Here is a 22,279-nt window from a genome sequence, read left to right on the forward strand (position 1 = left end):
ACAACTGTAAAAACAGTCCAGTATTGAAGCTGAAGTAGGAATGTGACTTTCGACTCATCCCACAACAGGAACTCAAATTCCCAAAAGAAACTTAAAAGTTTTTCAGGAGCTCAAAAACTTCCAGAACGTGATGACGCGCTGCTCTCCGTGTGAAAGTTATTAGAATTTCTTTATTACAGTGCTAATGCTACGTGTGTGTGTGTGTGTGTGTTAACAGGTATCACCCAATCACATGTTACCAAACTGTCTGATTGGAAGAAGTCCTTTGCTGAATCCAGCGGCGGCTGTAGCCACGCCTCCACGCTGCCGCAGATGTCCAGGACCATCAGCCACGGCGAGGGCGAGTACCGGCTGGTTCACCACGTTTTTAACCAAAAACCTCACAATATCAAAGTCTGGATTTAAATCAGCTCAATTCAAACAGAAACAATCTAGTTACAAATACTCAAAATAAAATATTCCAATTGTTCAAATTTATATAATAAAAATGAGTAAAAATCTTTGAATGAATTCAAATTAACTTCTGACTACTTTAGTACCAAAAATCTTATCAGGTCACACAGTTCAGTTTAATTTTTCATCTTTAGAGGTCTTGTCAGGCATTTATTCCCATGATGCTTCATTGTAAGCTCAAAGCGAGGTCATGCCTCAGGTTAAACAGTTTATTATTCGGTGGTGCGGCGCTCAGATTTATTCTAGAACCGAAACCATTCAGATCTCATGCTGATTAAATTCTGGATGAAGTCCAACCAGAAACGGGAAAAAAGCATTAAACCAGAACATTTTTAATTCAGTTTATACCCGTGGAAAGAAAAAAAAAAAAAAGATTCTTAATGAACGGACCTTTTTGTTCCAGACAGAGATGTTGGTCCTTTTCTGGAACAGACAATTTGTTCTGATGTTGTTCCATGCAGAGGTACAGAAACAGAAAATGTAAATTATTAATGTGAAGGTATTGTTCGTATTTATAAATCTAGGTTTAGCTTATTAGTTGTTGGGGGTCACAAATATCACTTGTTTGGGCATCTGATTCTCTGCTTTGCTCAAGATATTACACATTGCCAAGGTCAGAAGAATAAAAATCAGCCATATTACTTTGTCACTGTATATAGGCCTCCTGGCCCATATTCTGAATTCTTAGATGAATTTGGTGTGTTCATCTCTAACTTGTCAGCTAGTGCAGATAACGTTCTGATCATTGGTTACTTTAACGTTCATATAAATAAGCCTTCTGATCCCCTCTGCAAATCATTTATGGAAATTGTGGATGCATTAGGATTTCAGCAATGCATTCGGGATTCGACACGCATTAGTGGAAATACCCTGGATTTGGTTCTCACACGTGGTATTGCTGTCACTAATACTGACATCATGCCTCTTACATTAGTGGTCTCTGATCACTCACTTATTAAGTTTACAGTTTCGCTGCAGTGTTTAGTGGAACAACAACCTTATATATCACTACAGTGATGCATCAACTCCTCAACTAAGACTGAACTCGAAGCTAGACTGCCTGATGTCTTAGCTTCACATTTGACAAATACCCAGTCAGTAGACAGACTTGTGGATAGTTTAAACTCAGTGCTCAAAACTACACTCGACATGATTGCACCACGTGTTAAAACCGCGCTCCCCTAAATCACAGTCACCTTGGTTCAATGATTATCTGCGTGACCTCAAGCATAAAGCAAGAGGTCTAGAACAGAAATGGCATCGTTCAAAATTAGAAGTATTTCACCTTGCGTGGCGTGATGCTATCTTAGACTATAAGCATGCATTACTGGCTACAAAGCGGACTTACTACTCTGATTTGATCAACAAAAACAAGCATAACTCAAAGTTCTTGTTCGACACGGTGGCAACACTTATTCATGGACAGCCACCTGTAGTTCGCTCTCCTTTTACAGCACAAGATTTCCTGGATTACTTTGATAAGAAAATAGAAGACATCAGGTTAAACATATCCCAGCATGCCTTAATCCAGCCACTACACCCTGCTATTGAGGTGGGCGCCACTACTGAGGTATTACCGAGATTTACAGAATTTGATAATATCTCACTAGGCATGCTGACGAAACTCGTAATGTCAACAAAAAGCACAACCTGTTTATTTGATCCTATACCAACAAAACTGTTTAAGGACCTGTGGCCCACTCTTGGGCCGACTGCGCTGGAAATTATTAATCTTTCTTTAACTTCTGGATCTGTTCCTAAATGTTTCAAATCTGCAGTGATTAAACCATTACTTAAGAAACCTAATCTTGACCCTAGTGTATTGAAAAACTATCGGCCGATATCAAATCTATCATTTTGCTCTAAAATTCTGGAAAAAGTGGTGTCACGGCAGCTCGTGGACTATCTTACTGAGAATAATCTCTTTGAGCCACTGCAGTCTGCTTTTAGAAAATATCATTCCACACAGACGGCTCTCACTAAAGTGGTGAATGATCTTCTGCTTACAATGGAGTCAGACACCACTACGGTTCTGTTGCTGTTAGATCTCAGTGCTGCATTTGATACAGTGGATCATCATATTCTACTTGATAGGCTGTAAAATCATTTTGGGATTACTGGGAGTGCCCTTGCATGGTTGACGTCATACTTGACTAGTCGTTCCCAGTCGTGTTTTGTACACTACCTCATGAAATCATGAAAACGTAGTGGCCAACATTTCTGAGTTAAAAACGCCAGTGTTGAAGGTGTGGCCATTGCCATGACTACCTTCTCTTTGATCTGCAGGCGGTGAGACCCCAAAGGACAAGAAGAGACTGTCTGGGTCCAGCATCCCGCCCCCTGTCCCCGTACGGACCAATCATATCACTGAGAACATGCACAGGGACAAGCAGGTACTGCTGCACCTGGACAAAGAGTTCTTCCTCTTTCCTACAAAAGGTTGAACTTGGTTAACCAAAAACATCAAAGAGAAAGTGAATATTTGTGTTGTGTGGGCCGCCCGAAGAGGAGGTACTGCTGGCCCAACACCAGAGGGCGCCCTGCCTGAAGGCGGGCTTCAGGCACTAGAGGGCGCAGTCACTGCAGAGGAGCTCCAGGAGCCCGGAGCTGACAGCTGTCACCACTCATCAGTCATCATCACCATAAAAGCCTGGAGGAGACACCACATGTCTGCCGAGAAATCGTCTTACCAACTGGTAAAACTCTCAGCCGTTTTTGTTGCTATACAATTGTTCTGAATATTCTGCAGGAGTACCTGTTGGCGACTTCGCAGCTGGAGGCTGGGTTTGTGGAGGAGACGACGCTCTTCGCTCCTCGGATAAGTAGTCACTCAGGCGCTGCATGTATATTGTTCCCGTGTCGGAGGTGGAGATTCTCCCACAAAAGGAAATGAACTGAGTTGCTGATTGTTCTGCTGGGTGTGCACACACCCACTTGATCTGTTTTTGCTTTCTGCCAGCAGTACCCGGTCCGACAGCTGAAGGCGGTGGCCACCTGGAGACTCAGGACTTGGTGGCTCTGGTGACTCTCGGGTCTCCGCTGGCAGGGGAAATCGTGTGGGTCCCAACTCTTCTCTGGAAAGGCATCTCCTATCCTCGGGCCTGCCCACACGACACCGACTGTGTAATTGACTGTTGTTCAAAACCGTATCTGTATACCGTTGTGCATTTTTTCACAACATTAAATTGTTACCTTTTGGCATTTCCATTGTCCGTTCATTTACACCTCCTGTTGTGGGTCCGTGTCATCATACTTTTCACAACAGGATTTCTCGGCCAACGTCATGGATCCCGAGGGGCGTCAACCATCAAGTGAACCTCCAATGGAAACGCAGGGTGCACAGGGGCCAGCAGGAGGCGTATTAGGTGAGCTGCAGCAAATCCTAACCGCCTTCACTGCTCGGTTGGACTTGGTAACCGAGCAGAACATTATACTCAATCGGAGGATGGAGGCTCTCACCGCTCAGGTGGAAGCGCACGCGCAGGGCGCTGCTGCGGCACCTCCTCCTGCTGACCGAGTGCCACATACAGATATTCCAGTGGTCGTTCAACGAGCCCCCCCGTCCCCTGAAGCATACATAAGCCCTCCGGAGCCGTATGGAGGTTGTGTCGAGACGTGCGCTGACTTCTTGATGCAGTGTTCGCTCGTCTTTGCACAGCGTCCTATCGTGTATGCGTCTGACGCCAGCTGGGTGGCTTATGTAATAAATCTGCTTCGAGGAGAGGCACACGCCTTGGCTACGGCGCTCTGAGAGCAGAATTCTCGGCTCCTAATGACATATACTGGGTTTATGCGGGAGTTCAAACAAGTGTTTGATCACCCCAACAGAGGCGAGACCGCTTCCACGGTGCTACTGTCGATGAGACAGGGGCATCGGAGTGCAGCCGAATATGCAGTCGACTTCCACATCGCGGCAGCGAGGTCCGGCTGGAACAATGTTGCACTCCGCACCGCCTTCGTAAACGGACTGTCTCCGGTCCTGAAGAAGCATCTGCTGGCTAAGGACGAGCCGCGGGATTTTGACGGGCTTATCGACCTGGTTATACGGTTAGACAACATCGTCGGGAGCAGGGCGAAGGGCATGGCCGGGCACGAGTCGTCCCTCTTCCTTCCGGGTCTGAAAGGGTGCCGCCGTCCCCACGCTCCACTGCCAGAGAGCTCCGTGTGGCGACAGCTCCCCCTGCTGACGAAGCTATGGACACGAGCAGGGCTAAAGTGAAATCAGAAAACAGACAACGGAGGCTGGCCCACGGGGAATGCTTTTTCTGTGGCTCGAGCGAGCACATTCAGAAGAATTGCCCCAAGCGGTTAAACTACAACGCCCACCCTTAGAGACTGGGCTAAGGGTGGGCCACAATACTCACGTGGGGAAACCCCGTAAATCCGCACGCATCCGTGACGATCCTGAGTGGGGATCTAACCCTTCACGCCCCAGCACTGGTGGACACGGGGTCGGAGGGGAATCTGCTGGACAGCAGATGGGCTAGGGAGGTTGGGCTCCCTCTAGTGGCCTTACCGTCACCATTGAATGTACGGGCACTAGGTGGCATCCTGCTCCCATTAATCACGCACCAGATACAGCCAGTGACCTTGGTGGTGTCTGGGAATCACAGGGAGGAGATTGTGTTTTATGTGACACCTTCTACCTCCCGAGTGATTTTGGGCTTTCCATGGATGTTAAAGCGCAATCCCCGGATTGATTTGCCATCTGGGGTTGTGACGCAGTGGAGCGAAACCTGCCACCGGGAGTGTTTAGGATCCTCGGTTCCACCCGGTGTGACAGCTAAGGAGGAGGTTCTAGTCCCCCTCAATCTCGCGGCGGTGCCAGCCGAGTACCATGACCTCACTGACGTTTTCAGCAAGGATCTGGCGCTCATGCTGCCCCCGCACCATCCGTACGATTGTGCCATTGATTTGATACCGGGCGCTGAGTACCGTCCAGCAGGCTGTAAACCTCTCACAAGCGGAACGCGAATCAATGGAGACCTACATCAGGGACTTCCCTAGCTGCCGGGTTGATCCGGAACTCCACCTCCCCGATGGGTGCTGGTTTCTTTTTTGTGGGCAAGAAGGACGGCGGACTCTGTCCATGCATTGACTACAGAGGGCTGAATGAGATCACGGTTCGCAACCGATACCCGTTACCTCTGTTAGATTCAGTGTTCACGCCCTTGCATGAAGCCCAAATCTTCACGAAACTGGATCTTAGGAATGCGTATCCCCTGGTTCAGATCCGGAAGGGAGACGAGTGGAAGACGGCATATAACACCCCATTAGGTCATTTTGAGTACCCTGGTCATGCCGTTCGGGCCTCACCAATGCGCCCGCGATGTAACAAGCTTTGGTTAATGACGTCTTGTGGGACTTCCTGCATCGGTTCGTCTTCGTATACCTGACGATATTCTCATCTTCTCCCGGATCCTGAGACCATGTCAAGCATGTACGTCAGGTCCTGCAGCGGTTGTTGGAGAACCGGCTGTTTGTGAAGGACGAGAAGTGTGAGTTCCACCGCACTTCTTTGTCTTTCCTGGGGTTCATTATGCCCATAACAGTCAGATCTCCTCGGCAACTGGCCCCTCCCCCTTCGAGGTATGTTTGGGGTATCAGCCCCCATTGTTCCCAGCCACGGAGGGAGAGATCGAGGTCCCCTCGGTCCAGGCCCACCTCAGAAGGTGCCGTCGGGTGTGGCGCGCAGCCCGCTCTGCCCCTTCTGGAAGCCCGGACGAGGGCGAAGGGCCATGCAGACCGCCGGCGTGCCCTGGCTCCTGTGTACCAGCCCGGGCAGGAGGTGTGGCTCTCAACTAAGGACATCCCTCTGCACGTGGACTCTCAGAAACTGAAGGACAGGTTCATCGGACCGTTTCCAATCATCAAAGTCCTCAGTCCGGCCGCAGTGAAGCTGGAAGTCGCAGCCTCACTGCGGATTCATCCGGTATTCCACGTTTCCAAGATCAAGCCATATCTCACCTCCACCCTCTGCACCCCCGGACCAGCGCCGCCTCCTGCCCGTATCATCGACGGCGAGCCTGCATGGACCGTCTGCAGGCTCCTGGATGTTCGTCGGCGGGGCCGGGGATTCCAGTACTTGGTGGACTGGGAGGGTTACGGACCCGAAGAACGCTCCTGGGTGAAGCGGAGCTACATCCTGGACCCGGCCCTCCTGGCCGACTTCTAACGACGACAGCCCGACAAGCCTGGTCAGGCGCCAGGAGGCGCCCGTTGAGGGGGGGGGTCCTGTTGTGTGGGCCGACCGAAGAGGAGGTACTGCTGGCCCAACACCAGAGACTCAGGACTTGGCGGCTCTTGTGACTCTCGGGTCTCCGCTGGCAGGGGAAATCGTGTGGGTCCCGACTCTTCTCTGGACAGGCGTCTCCTATCCTCGGGCCTGCCCACATGACACCGACTGTGTAATTGTCTGTTGTTCAAAACCGTATCTCTATACTGTTGTGCATTTTTTCACAACATTAAATTGTTACCTTTTGGCATTTCCATTGTCCGTTCATTTACGCCCCCTGTTGTGGGTCTGTGTCATCACACTTTTCACAACAATTTGCACACCTAACAGCAGTTACTGGCCACAAGGGGGCAACAGAGTGCCGCCAAGCCGAGGGAGGCGTTTTTTAAAGAAATTTCCAACAATATGCATTATTTTTACTCCGCAAGTTTGAAATCTACAACCCCAATTCCAATGAAGTTGGGATGTTGTGTGAAATGTAAATAAAAACAGAATGAATAGTTATTATGAATAGTTTTTATTTTTTATGTTTTATTATTTTACTTCTGTTTTTTAAATATGTATTGATTTTTTTTTTTTTTTTTTTTTTATGTTGAACTGTTCTATGTGAGGCACCTTGAGATGGCTCTTGATTTGGCGCTTTATAAGCCAATTAATTGAAATTTAATTGAAACTGAACAACATTTATTGAGTCTTAAAGTAAATAAATATGAATTGGTCACTGGATCCTTAAACTTTGGACATAATAAACTCTACATGGTGGATCCTTGAGCTCTGGACATAAATAGAAATAAACAAAATCTGTAGTTTTTGTCAAAAGCATTTCCTTTCAGACTTTATTAGCATGAATGTCTTTCCATACATCTGAGCTGAGCTCTTACAGCTGCTGTGCTGCACATCAGGATGTAATTTAAAATAAAGAACGCAGCACATCTCATTTTGGGATGAAAAAAAATGTTTTAGTCGACTGTAGTTTTTTGTCTGTATTACAACGTTTATAAGAGGTGTCATTTTATTTAAAGCGGCAATTCATTTTGAAGTTATTAATTCCGAGCGGACTCCTGTCTCGGCAGAAAGCCACGCAGTGTTTCGAGCTGTGCCAATGGAACGGAGGACGATTCTCATTTCTTGACTCCAACAAGACAAGAGTCCCAGTTAGTGACTTTAATCCACACAAAGTGACTCATGATATTTTAATGGCTTTGAGAGGAGTTAAGAAACGGACTTGCCGTTTCTGATGAGCAGCAAATCAAAGAACCATGAGCCAGTGGATCGAAGCATTGCTTTATTGGTTCACGCTTCAAAGTGATGTTGCAGAAACGGTTGATTACAGAGCCGCTGTGGGGTCTATAATCAACATAGAGGAATGATCATTTTCCCAACAAACACCCTCAAAAACAATGGCTGCTCTGAAGGACCAATAAGGGAATCGTTAAGCAAAAAGGCTATTGATGTTGGTGGATTGAATCATTTCTTAACGATACTCGAAAAGAACCGGTTCTCGATACCCAACTCTACATTTTACACAACGTCCCAGCTTCATTGGAATTGGAGTTGTAGCCAAGAATGTACAATGTGGTGCAAAAGAAAAAAACAAAATATCATCATAATCATACTTCCTGTCTGCTACTTCCTCATTTCATCAGGGTGATATTTACCGCCTAAAGTAAATGATTTGTTTTAACTGCACTCCAAAAAACAACTTGCTCAGTGAACATAATAACATTATGGAAAGTATTTCCACCCACGTAAAATACATTAACTTAGCCATGAAGAATTTTGCTGAGTGACCAAAATATAATTTGTTGGGTCAACATGACGAATTTGCGTTGCTGTTACTTAATTATCATGGTTCAGGCTAACTAGATTTGTTAGGGTAAATGTACAAAAATGTTAAGTCCCTTCAGCTGCTCCCTTGTTTTCACTCAAGGTCATCACAGCAAACCCGAGGTGGATCTGCATGGTGATTTGGCACAGGTTTTACACCGGATACTCTTCCTGATGCATCTCCACATTACATAGAGAAATGTTGTAAGGTGGGACTTGAACTGAGAACCTTCTGCAGAGAAACCAAGCACACAAACCACTTGTCCACCCCTGCCCCGTAAGGGTAAATGTAACACACTGATGTAATTTCCTTGGGCCATTTAAACTAGATTGTGCTGATCCAACAAAGCAAAGTTCCAGGTTCAAGCCCCGCCCCTGCCACATTTCTCCATGTAACATGGAGCTGCATTTTTGTTACATTTACCCTAACAAATCTACTTGGCCTGAACCATGGTAATTCAGTAACAGCAACGCAAATTCATCATGTTGACCCAACAAATTTACATTTAGGTCACTAAAAATTGCTGCACTCACGTAATCTGACCCACAGACTGATTGGTCCTGCCTCTGAGTGTGAGACGTCAAAACAAAATCAACAACAGTTTCGCCTTCACGCAAATATCATCATGCCGTTAATGAATCCATTTCCTTTCATGTGTCCCCACTTCCTGTCTTTCACCATTACAGAGTTCAAGCAAAGGTCAGGGCATGATGTCCACTCCGCCCCCACTGCCCAGTGAGCCAAACCCCTCCTTAATCAAGCCCGCCTACAGCACCGGAACATTCCCCGGAAAGGTCCGGACAGGTGGGGGTAACCTGAAGGCTCTGTCGGATTTGTCCACCTACAGCAACACCCTCCCTCTGCCAAACAAGCCGGACAACCCGCCAGCCGCTGCTGTGCGACCTTATGCCCTGGACCCTGCCGAGGCTCCTCCTTCTGTGTTACAGAAACCTCAGACTCTGACGGCGTCCTCCATCTACTCCATGTACACGCAACAAGCTACACTGGGGAAGAGCTACCAGGCAAACGGACAGGGAACACTGACCCGGGGCCCGCCCAGAGGTGACACACCCACAAACGCCACCATCACTGCTGTTAGCAGCGGCGAAAAACATTTAGCCCAAAACACTCAGTCAAATGCAACTGGACTTCTGGTTTCAGCCTTCAAGAGGTTTTACCGCACAGGCTTTCCTCTGTCAGTGACTAAACAGAATCACAGAGTTTATCAACAGAAGATGATGTTTTACTCAAATTTGAGATTTCTTCACCTGAATGACGCAAACATAAAATAATGTCACTATAACGCGCCGTGACTGCTGACTGTTTAGTGACTGATGATTGGTGATTGTTTGGTGATTATTTAGTGACTGCTTGGTGATCATTTGATGACTGGTGACTGTTTAGTGACTGTTTGATGATTTTGACTGCCTCTACTGGTGGTTGGCTCTCACTGCGGTATTGTATCACTTCCTGTTCCGGAGCACAGCGGTGTTTTTCTGTATCTGTTAGCTGTTTAATCTGCGCAGTTAGATTAATCTAGTTAACTAGATAACGATTTGTTTCACAGTGTAATCTTCACGTGCCTTAACTAAAGCACTCCCTCTGCTGAATCACCTCTAAATTATTTACACATTATTCACTTTGTGTGTTTTTAGGAATCCGCTAGCTTAGCGCAGCTACTAGCTCTTAGCCGGTTTAGCATGGCGGCTTCTCCTGTCTCTCCCACACTTTTCTGCTCTGGGTGTGAAATGTTTAGTTATTCCTCGGCCTCCTTTAGCAGTAACGGTACTTGTAATAAGTGCAGCTTATTCGTAGCTTTGGAGGCCAGGCTGGGCGAATTGGAGACTCGGCTCCGCACCGTGGAAAATTCTACAGCTAGCCAGGCCCCTGTAGTCGGTGCGGACCAAGGTAGCTTAGCCGCCGTTAGTTACCCTCCAGCGGATCCCGAGCTGCCGGGAAAGCAGGCCGACTGGGTGACTGTGAGGAGGAAGCGTAGTCCTAAACAGAAGCCCTGTGTACACCGCCAACCCGTTCACATTTCTAACCGTTTTTCCCCACTCGGCGACACACCCACCAAGGATCAAACTCTGGTTATTGGCGACTCTGTTTTGAGAAATGTGAAGTTAGCGACACCAGCAACCATAGTCAATTGTCTTCCGGGGGCCAGAGCAGGCGACATTGAAGGAAATTTGAAACTGCTGGCTAAGGCTAAGCGTAAATTTGGTAAGATTGTAATTCACGTCAGCAGTAATGACACCCGGTTACGCCAATCGGAGGTCACTAAAATTAACATTGAATCGGTGTGTAACTTTGCAAAACAATGTCGGACTCTGTAGTTTTCTCTGGGCCCCTCCCCAATCGGACCGGGAGTGACATTGTTTAGCTGCATGTTCTCCCTGAATTGCTGGCTGTCTGAGTGGTATCCAAAAAATGAGGTGGGCTTCATAGATAATTGGCAAAGCTTCTGGGGAAAACCTGGTCTTGTTAGGAGAGACGGCATCCATCCCACTTTGGATGGAGCAGCTCTCATTTCTAGAAATCTGGCCAATTTTCTTAAATCCTCCAAACCGTGACTATCCAGGGTTGGGACCAGGAAGCAGATTGTAGTCTTACACACCTCTCTGCAGCTTCTCTCCCCTGCCATCCCCTCATTACCCCATCCCCGTAGAGACGGTACCTGCTCCCAGACCACCAATAACCAGTAAAAATCTATTTAAGCATAAAAATTCAAAAAGAAAAAATAATATAGCACCTTCAACTGCACCACAGACTAAAACAGTTAAATGTGGTCTATTAAACATTAGATCTCTCTCTTCTAAGTCCCTGTTAGTAAATGATATAATAATTGATCAACATATTGATTTATTCTGCCTTACAGAAACCTGGTTACAGCAGGATGAATGTTAGTTTAAATGAGTCAACACCCCCGAGTCACACTAACTGCCAGAATGCTCGTAGCACGGGTCGAGGAGGAGGATTAGCAGCAATCTTCCATTCCAGCTTATTAATTAATCAAAAACCCAGACAGAGCTTTAATTCATTTGAAAGCTTGACTCTTAGTCTTGTGCATCCAAATTGGAAGTCCCAAAAAACAGTTTTATTTGTTGTTATCTATCGTCCTCCTGGTCGTTACTGTGAGTTTCTCTGTGAATTTTCGGACCTTTTGTCTGACTTAATGCTTAGCTCAGATAAGATAATTATAGTGCGTGATTTTAACATCCACACAGATGCTGAGAATGACAGCCTCAACACTGCATTTAATCTATTATTAGACTCAATTGGCTTTGCTCAAAATGTAAATGAGTCCACCCACCACTTTAATCATACCTTAGATCTTGTTCTGACTTATGGTATGGAAATTGAAGACTTAACAGTATTCCCTGAAAACTCCCTTCTGTCTGATCATTTCTTAATAACATTTACATTTACTCTGATGGACTACCCAGCAGTGGGGAATAAGTTTCATTACAGTAGAAGTCTTTCAGAAAGCACTGTAACTAGGTTTAAGGATATGATTCCTTCTTTATGTTCTCTAATGCCATATACCAACACAGGGCAGAGTAGCTACCTAAACTCTGTGAGTGAGATAGATTAGTGCCTGACTCCGTGGTATAACTCACAAACTCGCAGCTTAAAGCAGATAACCCGTACGTTGGAGAGGAAATGGCGTCTCACTAATTTAGAAGATCTTCACTTAGCCTGGAAAAAGAGTCTGTTGCTGTATAAAAAAGCCCTCCGTAAAGCTAGGACATCTTACTACTCATCACTAATTGAAGAAAATAAGAACCCAAGGTTTCTTTTCAGCACTGTAGCCAGGCTGACAAAGAGTCAGAGCTCTATTGAGCCGAGTATTCCTTTAACTTTAACTAGTAATGACTTCATGACTTTCTTTGCTAATAAATTTTTAGATTTTTAGAGAAAAAATTACTCATAACCATCCCAAAGACATATCGTTCTCTTTGGCTGCTTTCAGTGATGCCGGTATTTGGTTAGACTCTTTCTCTCCGATTGTTCTGTCTGAGTTATTTTCATTAGTTACTTCCTCCAAACCATCAACATGTCTATTAGACCCCATTCCTACCAGGCTGCTCAAGGAAGCCCTACCATTATTTAATGCTTCGATCTTAAATATGATCAATCTATCTTTATTAGTTGGCTATGTATCACAGGCTTTTAAGGTGGCAGTAATTAAACCATTACTTAAAAAGCCATCACTTGAGCCAGCTATCTTAGCTAATTATAGGCCAATCTCCAACCTTCCTTTTCTCTCAAAAATTCTTGAAAGGGTAGTTGTAAAACAGCTAACTGATCATCTGCAGTGGAATGGTCTATTTGAAGAGTTTCAGTCAGGTTTTAGAATTCATCATAGTACAGAAACAGCATTAGTGAAGGTTACAAATGATCTTCTTATGGCCTCAGACAGTGGACTCATCTCTGTGCTTGTTCTGTTAGAACTCAGTGCTGCTTTTGATACTGTTGACCATAAAATTTTATTACAGAGATTAGAGCATGCCGTAGGTATTAAAGGCACTGCGCTGCGGTGGTTTGAATCATATTTATCTAATAGATTACAATTTGTTCATGTAAATGGGGAATCTTCTTCACAGATTAAGGTTAATTATGGAGTTCCACAAGGTTCTGTGCTAGGACCAATTTTATTCACTTAGGCACATGTTTCCCTTAGGCACTATTATTAGACAGCATTAAGCCAGAGGACACACACCAATTAGCTAAACTGCAGGATTGTCTTACAGACAAAGACATGGATGACCTCTAATTTCCTGCTTTTAAACTCAGATAAAACTTAAGTTATTGTACTTGGTCCCACAAATCTTAGAAACATGGTGTTTAACCAGATCCTTACTCTGGATGGCATTACCCTGACCTTTAGTAATACTGTGAGAAATCTTGGAGTCATTTTTGATCAGGATATGTCATTCAATGCGCATATTAAACAAATATGTAGGACTGCTTTTTTGCATTTACACAATATCTCTAAAATTATCAATCAATCAATCAATTTTATTTATATAGCGCCAAATCAAATTGGTGACTGTATGATTACTGGTGATTTTTTTTGATGGCTGTTTGGTTACTGTATGATTACTGGTGATTTTTTTTTATGGCTGTTTGGTGACTATGATTACTGGTGATTTTTTTGATGGCTGTTTGGTGACTGTATGATTACTGGTGATTTTTTATGTCTGTTTGGTGACTGTATAATTACTGGTGATTTTTTATGTCTGTTTGGTTACTGTATGATTACTGGTGATTTTTTTTTGATGGCTGTTTGGTGACTGTATGATTACTGCTGATTTTTTGATGGCTGTTTGGTGACTGTATGATTACTGGTGATTTTTTTGATGGCTGTTTGGTGACTGTTTGATTACGGGTGATTTTTTTGATGGCTGTTTGGTGACTGTATGATTACGGGTGATTTTTTTGATGGCTGTTTGGTGACTGTATGATTACTGGTGATTTTTTTTATGAGTGTTTGGTGACTGTTTGATTACTGGTGATTTTTTTTATGGCTGTTTGGTGACTGTATGATTACTGGTGATTTTTTTGATGGCTATTTGGTGACTGATTACTGGTGATTTTTTTATGGCTGTTTGGTGACTGATTACGGGTGATTTTTTGATGGCTGTTTGGTGACTGTATGATTACTGGTGATTTTTTTTATGGCTGTTTGGTGACTGTATGATTACTGATTTTTTTTTATGGCTGTATGATTACTGGTGACTTTTGTTTTTTTTTATGGCTGTTTGGTGACTATGATTACTGGTGATTTTTGATGTCTGTTTGGTGACTGTATGATTACTGGTGATTTTTTTTATGGCTGTTTGGTGACTGTATAATTACTGGTGATTTTTTTATGTCTGTTTGGTTACTGTATGATTACTGGTGATTTTTTTGATGGCTGTTTGGTGACTGTATAATTACTGGTGATTTTTTATGTCTGTTTGGTTACTGTATGATTAGTGGTGATTTTTTTTGATGGCTGTTTGGTGACTGATTACTGCTGATTTTTTTGATGGCTGTTTGGTGACTGTATGATTACTGGTGATTTTTTTGATGGCTGTTTGGTGACTGTATGATTACTGGTGATTTTTTTGATGGCTGTCTGGTGACTGTTTGATTAGTGGTGATTTTTTTGATGGCTGTTTGGTGACTGATTACTGCTGATTTTTTGATGGCTGTTTGGTGACTGTATGATTACTGGTGATTTTTTTGATGGCTGTTTGGTGACTGTTTGATTACTGGTGATTTTTTTGATGGCTGTTTGGTGACTGTATGATTACTGGTGATTTTTTTTTATGAGTATTTGGTGACTGTTTGATTACTGGTGATTTTTTTGATGGCTGTTTGGTGACTGTATGATTACTGGTGATTTTTTTATGTCTGTTTGGTGACTGTATGATTACTGGTGATTTTTTTTTATGGCTGTTTGGTGACTGTATGATTACTGGTAATTTTCTTGATGGCTGTTTGGTGACTATGATTACTGGTGATTTTTTTGATGGCTGTTTGGTGACTGTTTGATTACTGGTGATTTTTTTTGATGGCTGTTTGGTGACTGATTACTGGTGATTTTTTTGATGGCTGTTTGGTGACTGATTACTGGTGATTTTTTTATGGCTGTTTGGTGACTGTATGATTACTGGTGATTTTGTTTTTGATGGCTGTTTGGTGGCTGTTTGATTACGGGTGATTTTTTTGATGGCTGTTTGGTGACTGTATGATTACTGGTGATTTTGTTTTTGATGGCTGTTTGGTGACTGATTACTGGTGATTTTTTGATGGCTGTTTGGTGACTGTTTGATTACTGGTGATTTTTTTGATGGCTGTTTGGTGACTGATTACTGGTGATTTTTTTGATGGCTGTTTGGTGACTGATTACTGGTGATTTTTTGATGGCTGTTTGGTGACTGTTTGATTACTGGTGATTTTTTTTTGCTGGCTGTTTGGTGACTGATTCTTGGTGATTTCTTTTGATGACTGTTTGGTGACTGATTCCTGGTGATTTTTTTGATGGCTGTTTGGTGACTGATTACTGGTGATTTCTTTTGATGACTGTTTGGTGACTGATTCCTGGTGATTTTTTTGATGGCTGTTTGGTGACTGTTTGATTACTAGTGATTTTTTTTTATGGCGGTTTGGTGACTGTTTGATTACTGGTGATTTTTTTGATGGCTGTTTGGTGACTGTTTACTGGTGATTTTTTTGATGGCTGTTTGGTGACTGATTACTGGTGATTTTTTATGGCTGTTTGGTGACTGTTTGATTACTGGTGATTTTTTTGATGGCTGTTTGGTGACTGATTACTGATGATTTTTTTGATGGCTGTTTGGTGACTGTTTGATTACTGGTGATTTTTTGATGGCTGTTTGGTGACTGTATGATTACTGGTGATTTTTTGATGGCTGTTTGGTGACTGTTTGATTACTGGTGATTTTTTTGATGGCTGTTTGGTGACTGTTTGATTACTGGTGATTTTTTTGATGACTGGTGACTGATTACTGGTTATTTTTTATGGCTGTTTGGTGACTGTTTGATGGTGATTTTTTTATGGCTGGTGACTGTTTGATTACTGGTGATTTGTTTATGTTTGTTTGGTGACTGTTTGATTACTGGTGATTTTTTATGTCTGTTTGGTGACTGTATGATTACTGGTGATTTTTTTTGATGGGTGTTTGGTTACTGTATGATTACTGGTGATTTTTTTTGATGGCTGTTTGGTGACTGTATGATTACTGGTGATTTTTGTATGGCTGTTTGGTGACTGATTACTGGTGATTTTGTTTTATGGCTGTTTGGTGACTGTATGATTACTGGTGATTTTTTTGATGGCTGTTTGGTGACTGTTTGATTACGGGTGATTTTTTTTGATGGCTGTTTGGTGACTGTATGATTACTGGTGATTTTCTTTGATGGCTGTTTGGTGACTGTATGATTACTGGTGATTTTGTTATGTCTGTTTGGTGACTGTATGATTACTGGTGATTTTTTTTGATGGCTGTTTGGTGACTGTATGATTACTGGTGATTTTTTTGATGGCTGTTTGGTGACTGTATGATTACTGGTGATTTTTTTGATGGCTGTGTGGTGACTGTTTGATTACTGGTGATTTGTTTTTTTATGGCTGTTTGGTGACTGTATGATTACTGGTGATTTTTTTTGATGACTGTTTGGTGACTGTATGATTACTGGTGATTTTGTTTTTTTATGGCTGTTTGGTGACTATGATTACTGGTGATTTTTTTGATGGCTGTTTGGTGACTGATTACTGGTGATTTTTTTGATGGCTGTTTGGTGACTGTATGATTACTGGTGATTTTTTTGATGGCTGTTTCGTGACTGTTTGATTACGGGTGATTTTTTTTTGATGGCTGTTTGGTGACTGTATGATTACTGGTGATTTTTTTTTGATGGCTGTTTGGTGACTGTATGATTACTGGTGATTTTTTTGATGGCTGTTTCGTGACTGTTTGATTACGGGTGATTTTTTTTTGATGGCTGTTTGGTGACTGTATGATTACTGGTGATTTTTTTTTGATGGCTGTTTGGTGACTGATTACGGGTGATTTTTTGATGGCTGTTTGGTGACTGTATGATTACTGGTGATTTGTTTTTTTTTTGTTTTTTGATGGCTGTTTGGTGACTGTATGATTACTGGTGATTGTTTTTTTTTTTTGATGGCTGTTTGGTGACTGTATGATTACTGGTGATTGTTTTTTTTTTTTGATGGCTGTTTGGTGACTGTATGATTACTGGTGATTTTTTTTTTTTTTTTTGATGGCTGTTTGGTGACTGTATGATTACTGGTGATTTTTTTTTTTTTTTTTTGATGGCTGTTTGGTGACTGTATGATTACTGGTGATTTTTTTTTGATGGATGTTTGGTGACTGTTTGATTACTGGTGATTTTTTTTATGTCTGTTTGGTGACTGTTTGATTACTGGTGATTTTTTTTTTTTTTTTAATTTAGCCCTCTGTGAAAACAGTTTGTACAGCCGTATCATTTCCATGACGTCAGGGACAAGACGACGCGCTCCCGCCTTCAGTCCGATCCCGCATTGAAATTGATTTTATCTGTTAGTAATGTTACTTATACACGTCCTGGTTTCAACATCCAAAAGTAAGCTGCAATGAATGTGAGATACAGATCTGTGTGCTCAGCTCAGCAACGACATCGACAGCGGGCGCCGTTCTTCCTCTCCCGCTCTCTACCTCCGCTGCGCTTATTAAGTCTGCGGGCTCGTTAACGAGCTCGTTAACCGCCGACGCGGGCCACTCACACCGCCCGTGTCTGCGGGTGTTGTCAGATTCAGCGCACAACACCGGCATCACCTCTCTGTCTACTGAATGGAGCTGCAGCACACTTGGCACAAGTCCTGAGATTACGCTCGCTGTTTTAATGCGAAGCGGCCGGTACACCTGTTGCTGCAAGGACAGACTTCTTGCGGCAAAATCCACAGCACCGCACGTCTCGGCAATCGGAGCCCCAGAGCTCCATGGATGCTGAGAGAGGTTTATATATTTTTAATGACTGGGATTCTTTGCGGGTCTCACCTCCATATCCCGCGATGGTACCGGAGGCGAAAGACAGTAGATTTTCATTGCGACACCACTCAATCAAACGGGCGTATGAAAAAGTCCCCCAAAATAATTTTCAAGCACAAATAAAAGAAATGTGTACTCACCAAACGTGCCGCAAGACAATATGAAGTTTTAAAAAAAAGTAGATCCTTCCGTGTAAGACAAGAAAAAGGTGCAGATGCAAACTGACATAAATCCACAAATTACAGTTGGCACACACAATGCATGCTGGGAGAGGGTCTTGTCTGTGACGTCTCGGCAGCGTCCATGATGAGAGGGACAATTTGTGGAGGGCTAAATGTTAGCTGTAAATTTGTCATTTTCAAATGAAGATTTCTCCGTTGAATGACAGATCTGGGCTTGCAGATTTACTTTACTACATTCAGAAGGATCTCATGTGTAAATGTAAGTCATTTTTTGGTCCAAAGATCTGACTGCATTTTTTTCAATGCAGGTCTCCTTTAATGATTATCTGGTTAAGAGCTTAGCGAGCTCGCTAAACTCTTAACCAGTTAGCATGTAGCTAGCTGTAAATTAATCTCGTTGAGACAATCTGTCAGAAGATGATCAATAATCTGGTTAATGTCCTGATCGGGTATCGTGGAGCTGCTCCAGTTGGACTGTTGGAGGATAATCTTCAATCTTCTTAATAAAACGCAGTGTTAGATTTTTTTTTTATTACACTTTCACTTTTAAAATTTGTCTTACTGAAGTATATATATAGATATATATTTAATACTTTTGATGTCATTCTCTCCGTTTTCTGCCAGTGTATGGAAAACCGGCCCTCCCAACCAGTGGGGGGCAGCAGGCTGATGGCTCAGATGTCACCAGTGTGAATTGCTGCTCTTCTGTGACTGACAGGAATGAGGTGGACACAAGTTGCCAAACTAAAGGTGATGGAGTTGGTGCAGAAGCAACAGAGTGCAACCCCCCTCGACCCCTCAGTCCCACCAAGCTCCTCCCCTTCCTGTCCAACCATCACAGGAATCCCAACGATGGCGACCTGGATGCCTTCCGCCGCCGGCTTCATCACGCCCCAAGGCCCCTGAAAAAACGCAACTCCATCACAGAGCCTGAGGGTCCAGCAGGACCAAACATCCAGAAACTGCTCTACCAGAAGGCCACCCTTGCTGCCATGGAAACCATCCCCATGGAGACGGTCACTATGACAGAGACACACACTGAGCCTGCAAGAACCAAGGATGTCATGTCCAGTGCAGGTGAGAACATCCAAAAGAAAGCGGAACCCACAGACAACAGCCAGGCCCCGCCCCCTCTACTGCCCCACTCGCCCATCGCCGACCCCGCCTCCTGGAGTGTGTCATCACCACCTGTGGAACATGAGGAGGAGACTAACCCGACAACTTCGGCCTCTCCCGATCAATCTACAGAGGAGTACCCTCCATACCCGCCTCCACTGTACCCCTGCTATGAGGAGCCGGAGCCTGGTAACCGCAGAATCAGCCTACAGCCACCGGAGGTCACAGGACAGGTCGCCGTGCAGCCGGTGAGCATCAGTGTTCAAAAATATCAGATTCCAAAACCACAAAAAAAGCCAAAGAAAATAAATGTTTTACAGCGTTTTTACAAATACACAATACACAGACTTTGGGCAACAACGGCTCAGTCGTCTCCGGCCGCCAGCTTTGAAACTGACCCAAGTCCGGCCCAGATTCTGAAGACCTACAAGTCACATTGTGAATAAACTCATTTTGTGTATTTGTGTTTTAGAATTTGACCTTTGTGTCAGAAAATTCCACTTTTGTTTCAAAGGCATCTTTAAATCATCGTTATGATCACCATAGATACAACCATGTAACACGTGATGTCACCGACACGTACTGCACAGGTACAAGACTGGAACTGGACCGGGAAGTGAGACTTGTGGTACACCACATGTGAAAGCTGATGATGAAACTATAACAGCAGCGTAAAACATTTGCTGAAACTGTTTCACCATCAAACATTTTATGTTCTAAGTGTGAAGAATTATTTTAAAAATTGTCTACAATAATCCAACTTTCCAGACACAGAAAGCTCAAATGTGGTTCAAATGTATTTTTTAAGGCTTAATGTGGTTAAAAATTGCATATTTTTTTATCCTAAATAAGTCTGTTTAAAAAGTGTATTTTTCTCATGTGTGTCTTTCAGGTAAAGCGGTCGATCCTCCACCGAGCCGGCTCGCGGCGGCTCGACCGCGGCCTGCGGGTTAAGTTCAGCCCTCTGGCCCTGCTGCTGGACTCGTCCCTAGAGGGCGAGTACGACCTCGTCCAGAGGGTCATCTACGAGGTGAGTCACAGTTGTCACACTGTCTGCAGATCCACCACAGAGATATTTTGTTTCCCAAAAAAAAAAAAAAAAGAAAAAAAAAAGAAGCTAAAACAGCTGCAGCGGTTAAAGCTGTGATGTCACGTGTGTCCCGCAGGTGGACGACCCCAGCGCCGCGAACGACGAGGGCATCACAGCGCTGCACAACTGCGTCTGCGCCGGACACATGGACATCGTCAAGTTCCTGGTTCAGTTTGGTGTCAACATCAATGCTGCTGACAGCGACGGCTGGTGAGTCTGATCCGGATCGGCAGAGTTTTTCTTGTTGCTTAATGCTGACAAATTATACTGTATTTGTTGTCTTTGCCTGATTCTTTTTTTCTCTCTTTGTTTGAGGTGTGGGACTAACCTAACTAAATGAAGGTTAAATTATATATATATATATATATATATATATATATATTATAATATACAGTGGTGGGCACAGATAACCAAAAAATTAACTTCGATAACAGATAATAAGATAACTGAAAAGTTATCTTTGATAAAGATAAACCACCCAAAACTGTATCGGAAGTTACAGATAATCAATAAATTCCGGTGTTGTCTATGGAACAGTTGCAGTTACTAAAGAGCTGAAATTGATTTTTAACACAATGGCTTTTGAAAGCATCAAAAGCAGTAAAAGACCTAAAGAATAAGCAAGAATGTTTGACCATGCTGGCCCCTGCAGGAAGCAGCACAGACAAATCCTGAGAGCACCCACAAAATCAACTTTTTACTACTCATAATCATTTTTCTTTCAACATTCTGCCCCTGCTGGAAGCTCCTGTTTACAACAGCTCTCCCACCACAGAGGCACACCAAGAGCAGCCATAAGAGCAGCTCTCTATCAATTTCAACACTCCGGTCAGGCGGTCTTGAAAAATAAAGTCATACTAACTTATGGTTTTTTGAAAATACTGATAGAATAACTCCATTAATGTCAACTCTGTCATTTGTACAAAGTTATTATTTATTAATGTAGACTTTTTTCATGGAAAAAAGACTGGATTTACAGGAATTTACACAAGAATATATGACTTTTTTACTATAAGGTATGTTATTGATATTTTACCTGATTTTCAAAATATGAGGTCTGTCCAAAAAGTATCGGACCTTTTTATTTTTTCAAAAACCATATGGATTTGAATCACGTGTGATTGCATCAGCCAAGCTTGAACCTTCGTGCACATGCGTGAGTTTTTTCACGCCTGTCGGTTGCATCATTCGCCTGTGAGCAGGCTTTGTGTGAGCACTGGTCCACCCCTCTCGTCGGATTTTTATTGCAAATAAATGTCTGAACGATTTGGAGCTTTGCTGCATCAAATTTTTCCAGAAACTGTGAGAGACCTCCAGGTGGACACCATTTGGAAAATTAATATGGCTTTCAGGGACGATTTTGTGGGGATTACACAGATTAAGGAGTGTTACTGCCGCTTTAAGGATGGCCCACAACTGCTGAGAGCACAGCGCGCTCTGAGCGCCGATCGACAGGCTCCAACCCCGCTGAAACAACCAGATCATTTCCAACGTGAAGGCTTTGTTGATCCGGGACATCGTCTGACTTTCACAAAAAGGCAGAAGGCGTGGACATCAGCACTTTTTCGGCACATTCCACTGTTACAGGAGTTTTTTTCATGGAAAGAAAAGCGGAGGGACACGCCACGGAGCCGTTCATGGCGCGGCACAAAACCACCTCCGTGTTGGTCTCACAGGACAGCTTTCAGGTGGATTTCAGACGGCTGTCGGTTGCTTTTCAGTCGTGTGATTATCCGAGAAATTGAGCATGAGCTGGACATGCCCAAACATGTCCTGTGAGGCTTCATCACGGCGTTGCTTTGCACCCATGCG

The 22,279-nt window shown here is 43.6% G+C and overlaps 1 protein-coding gene across 1 annotated transcript in view; it reads left to right on the forward strand.

Moving 5' to 3' along the window:
* LOC117525870 (apoptosis-stimulating of p53 protein 2-like) overlaps positions 1-22,279 on the forward strand; it is a 69,733-nt gene that overhangs the window by 40,890 nt on the left and 6,564 nt on the right. Inside the window, exons 10-15 of the mRNA XM_034187804.1 lie at positions 218-340; positions 2,740-2,846; positions 9,203-9,578; positions 18,886-19,625; positions 20,270-20,407; positions 20,544-20,677. Coding sequence (XP_034043695.1) covers positions 218-340; positions 2,740-2,846; positions 9,203-9,578; positions 18,886-19,625; positions 20,270-20,407; positions 20,544-20,677 — 1,618 coding nt within the window. The remainder of the gene's footprint in view (positions 1-217; positions 341-2,739; positions 2,847-9,202; positions 9,579-18,885; positions 19,626-20,269; positions 20,408-20,543; positions 20,678-22,279) is intronic.

This window comes from Thalassophryne amazonica, chromosome 15, assembly GCF_902500255.1.
Source record: "Thalassophryne amazonica chromosome 15, fThaAma1.1, whole genome shotgun sequence".
NCBI classification, from domain to species: domain Eukaryota; kingdom Metazoa; phylum Chordata; class Actinopteri; order Batrachoidiformes; family Batrachoididae; genus Thalassophryne; species Thalassophryne amazonica.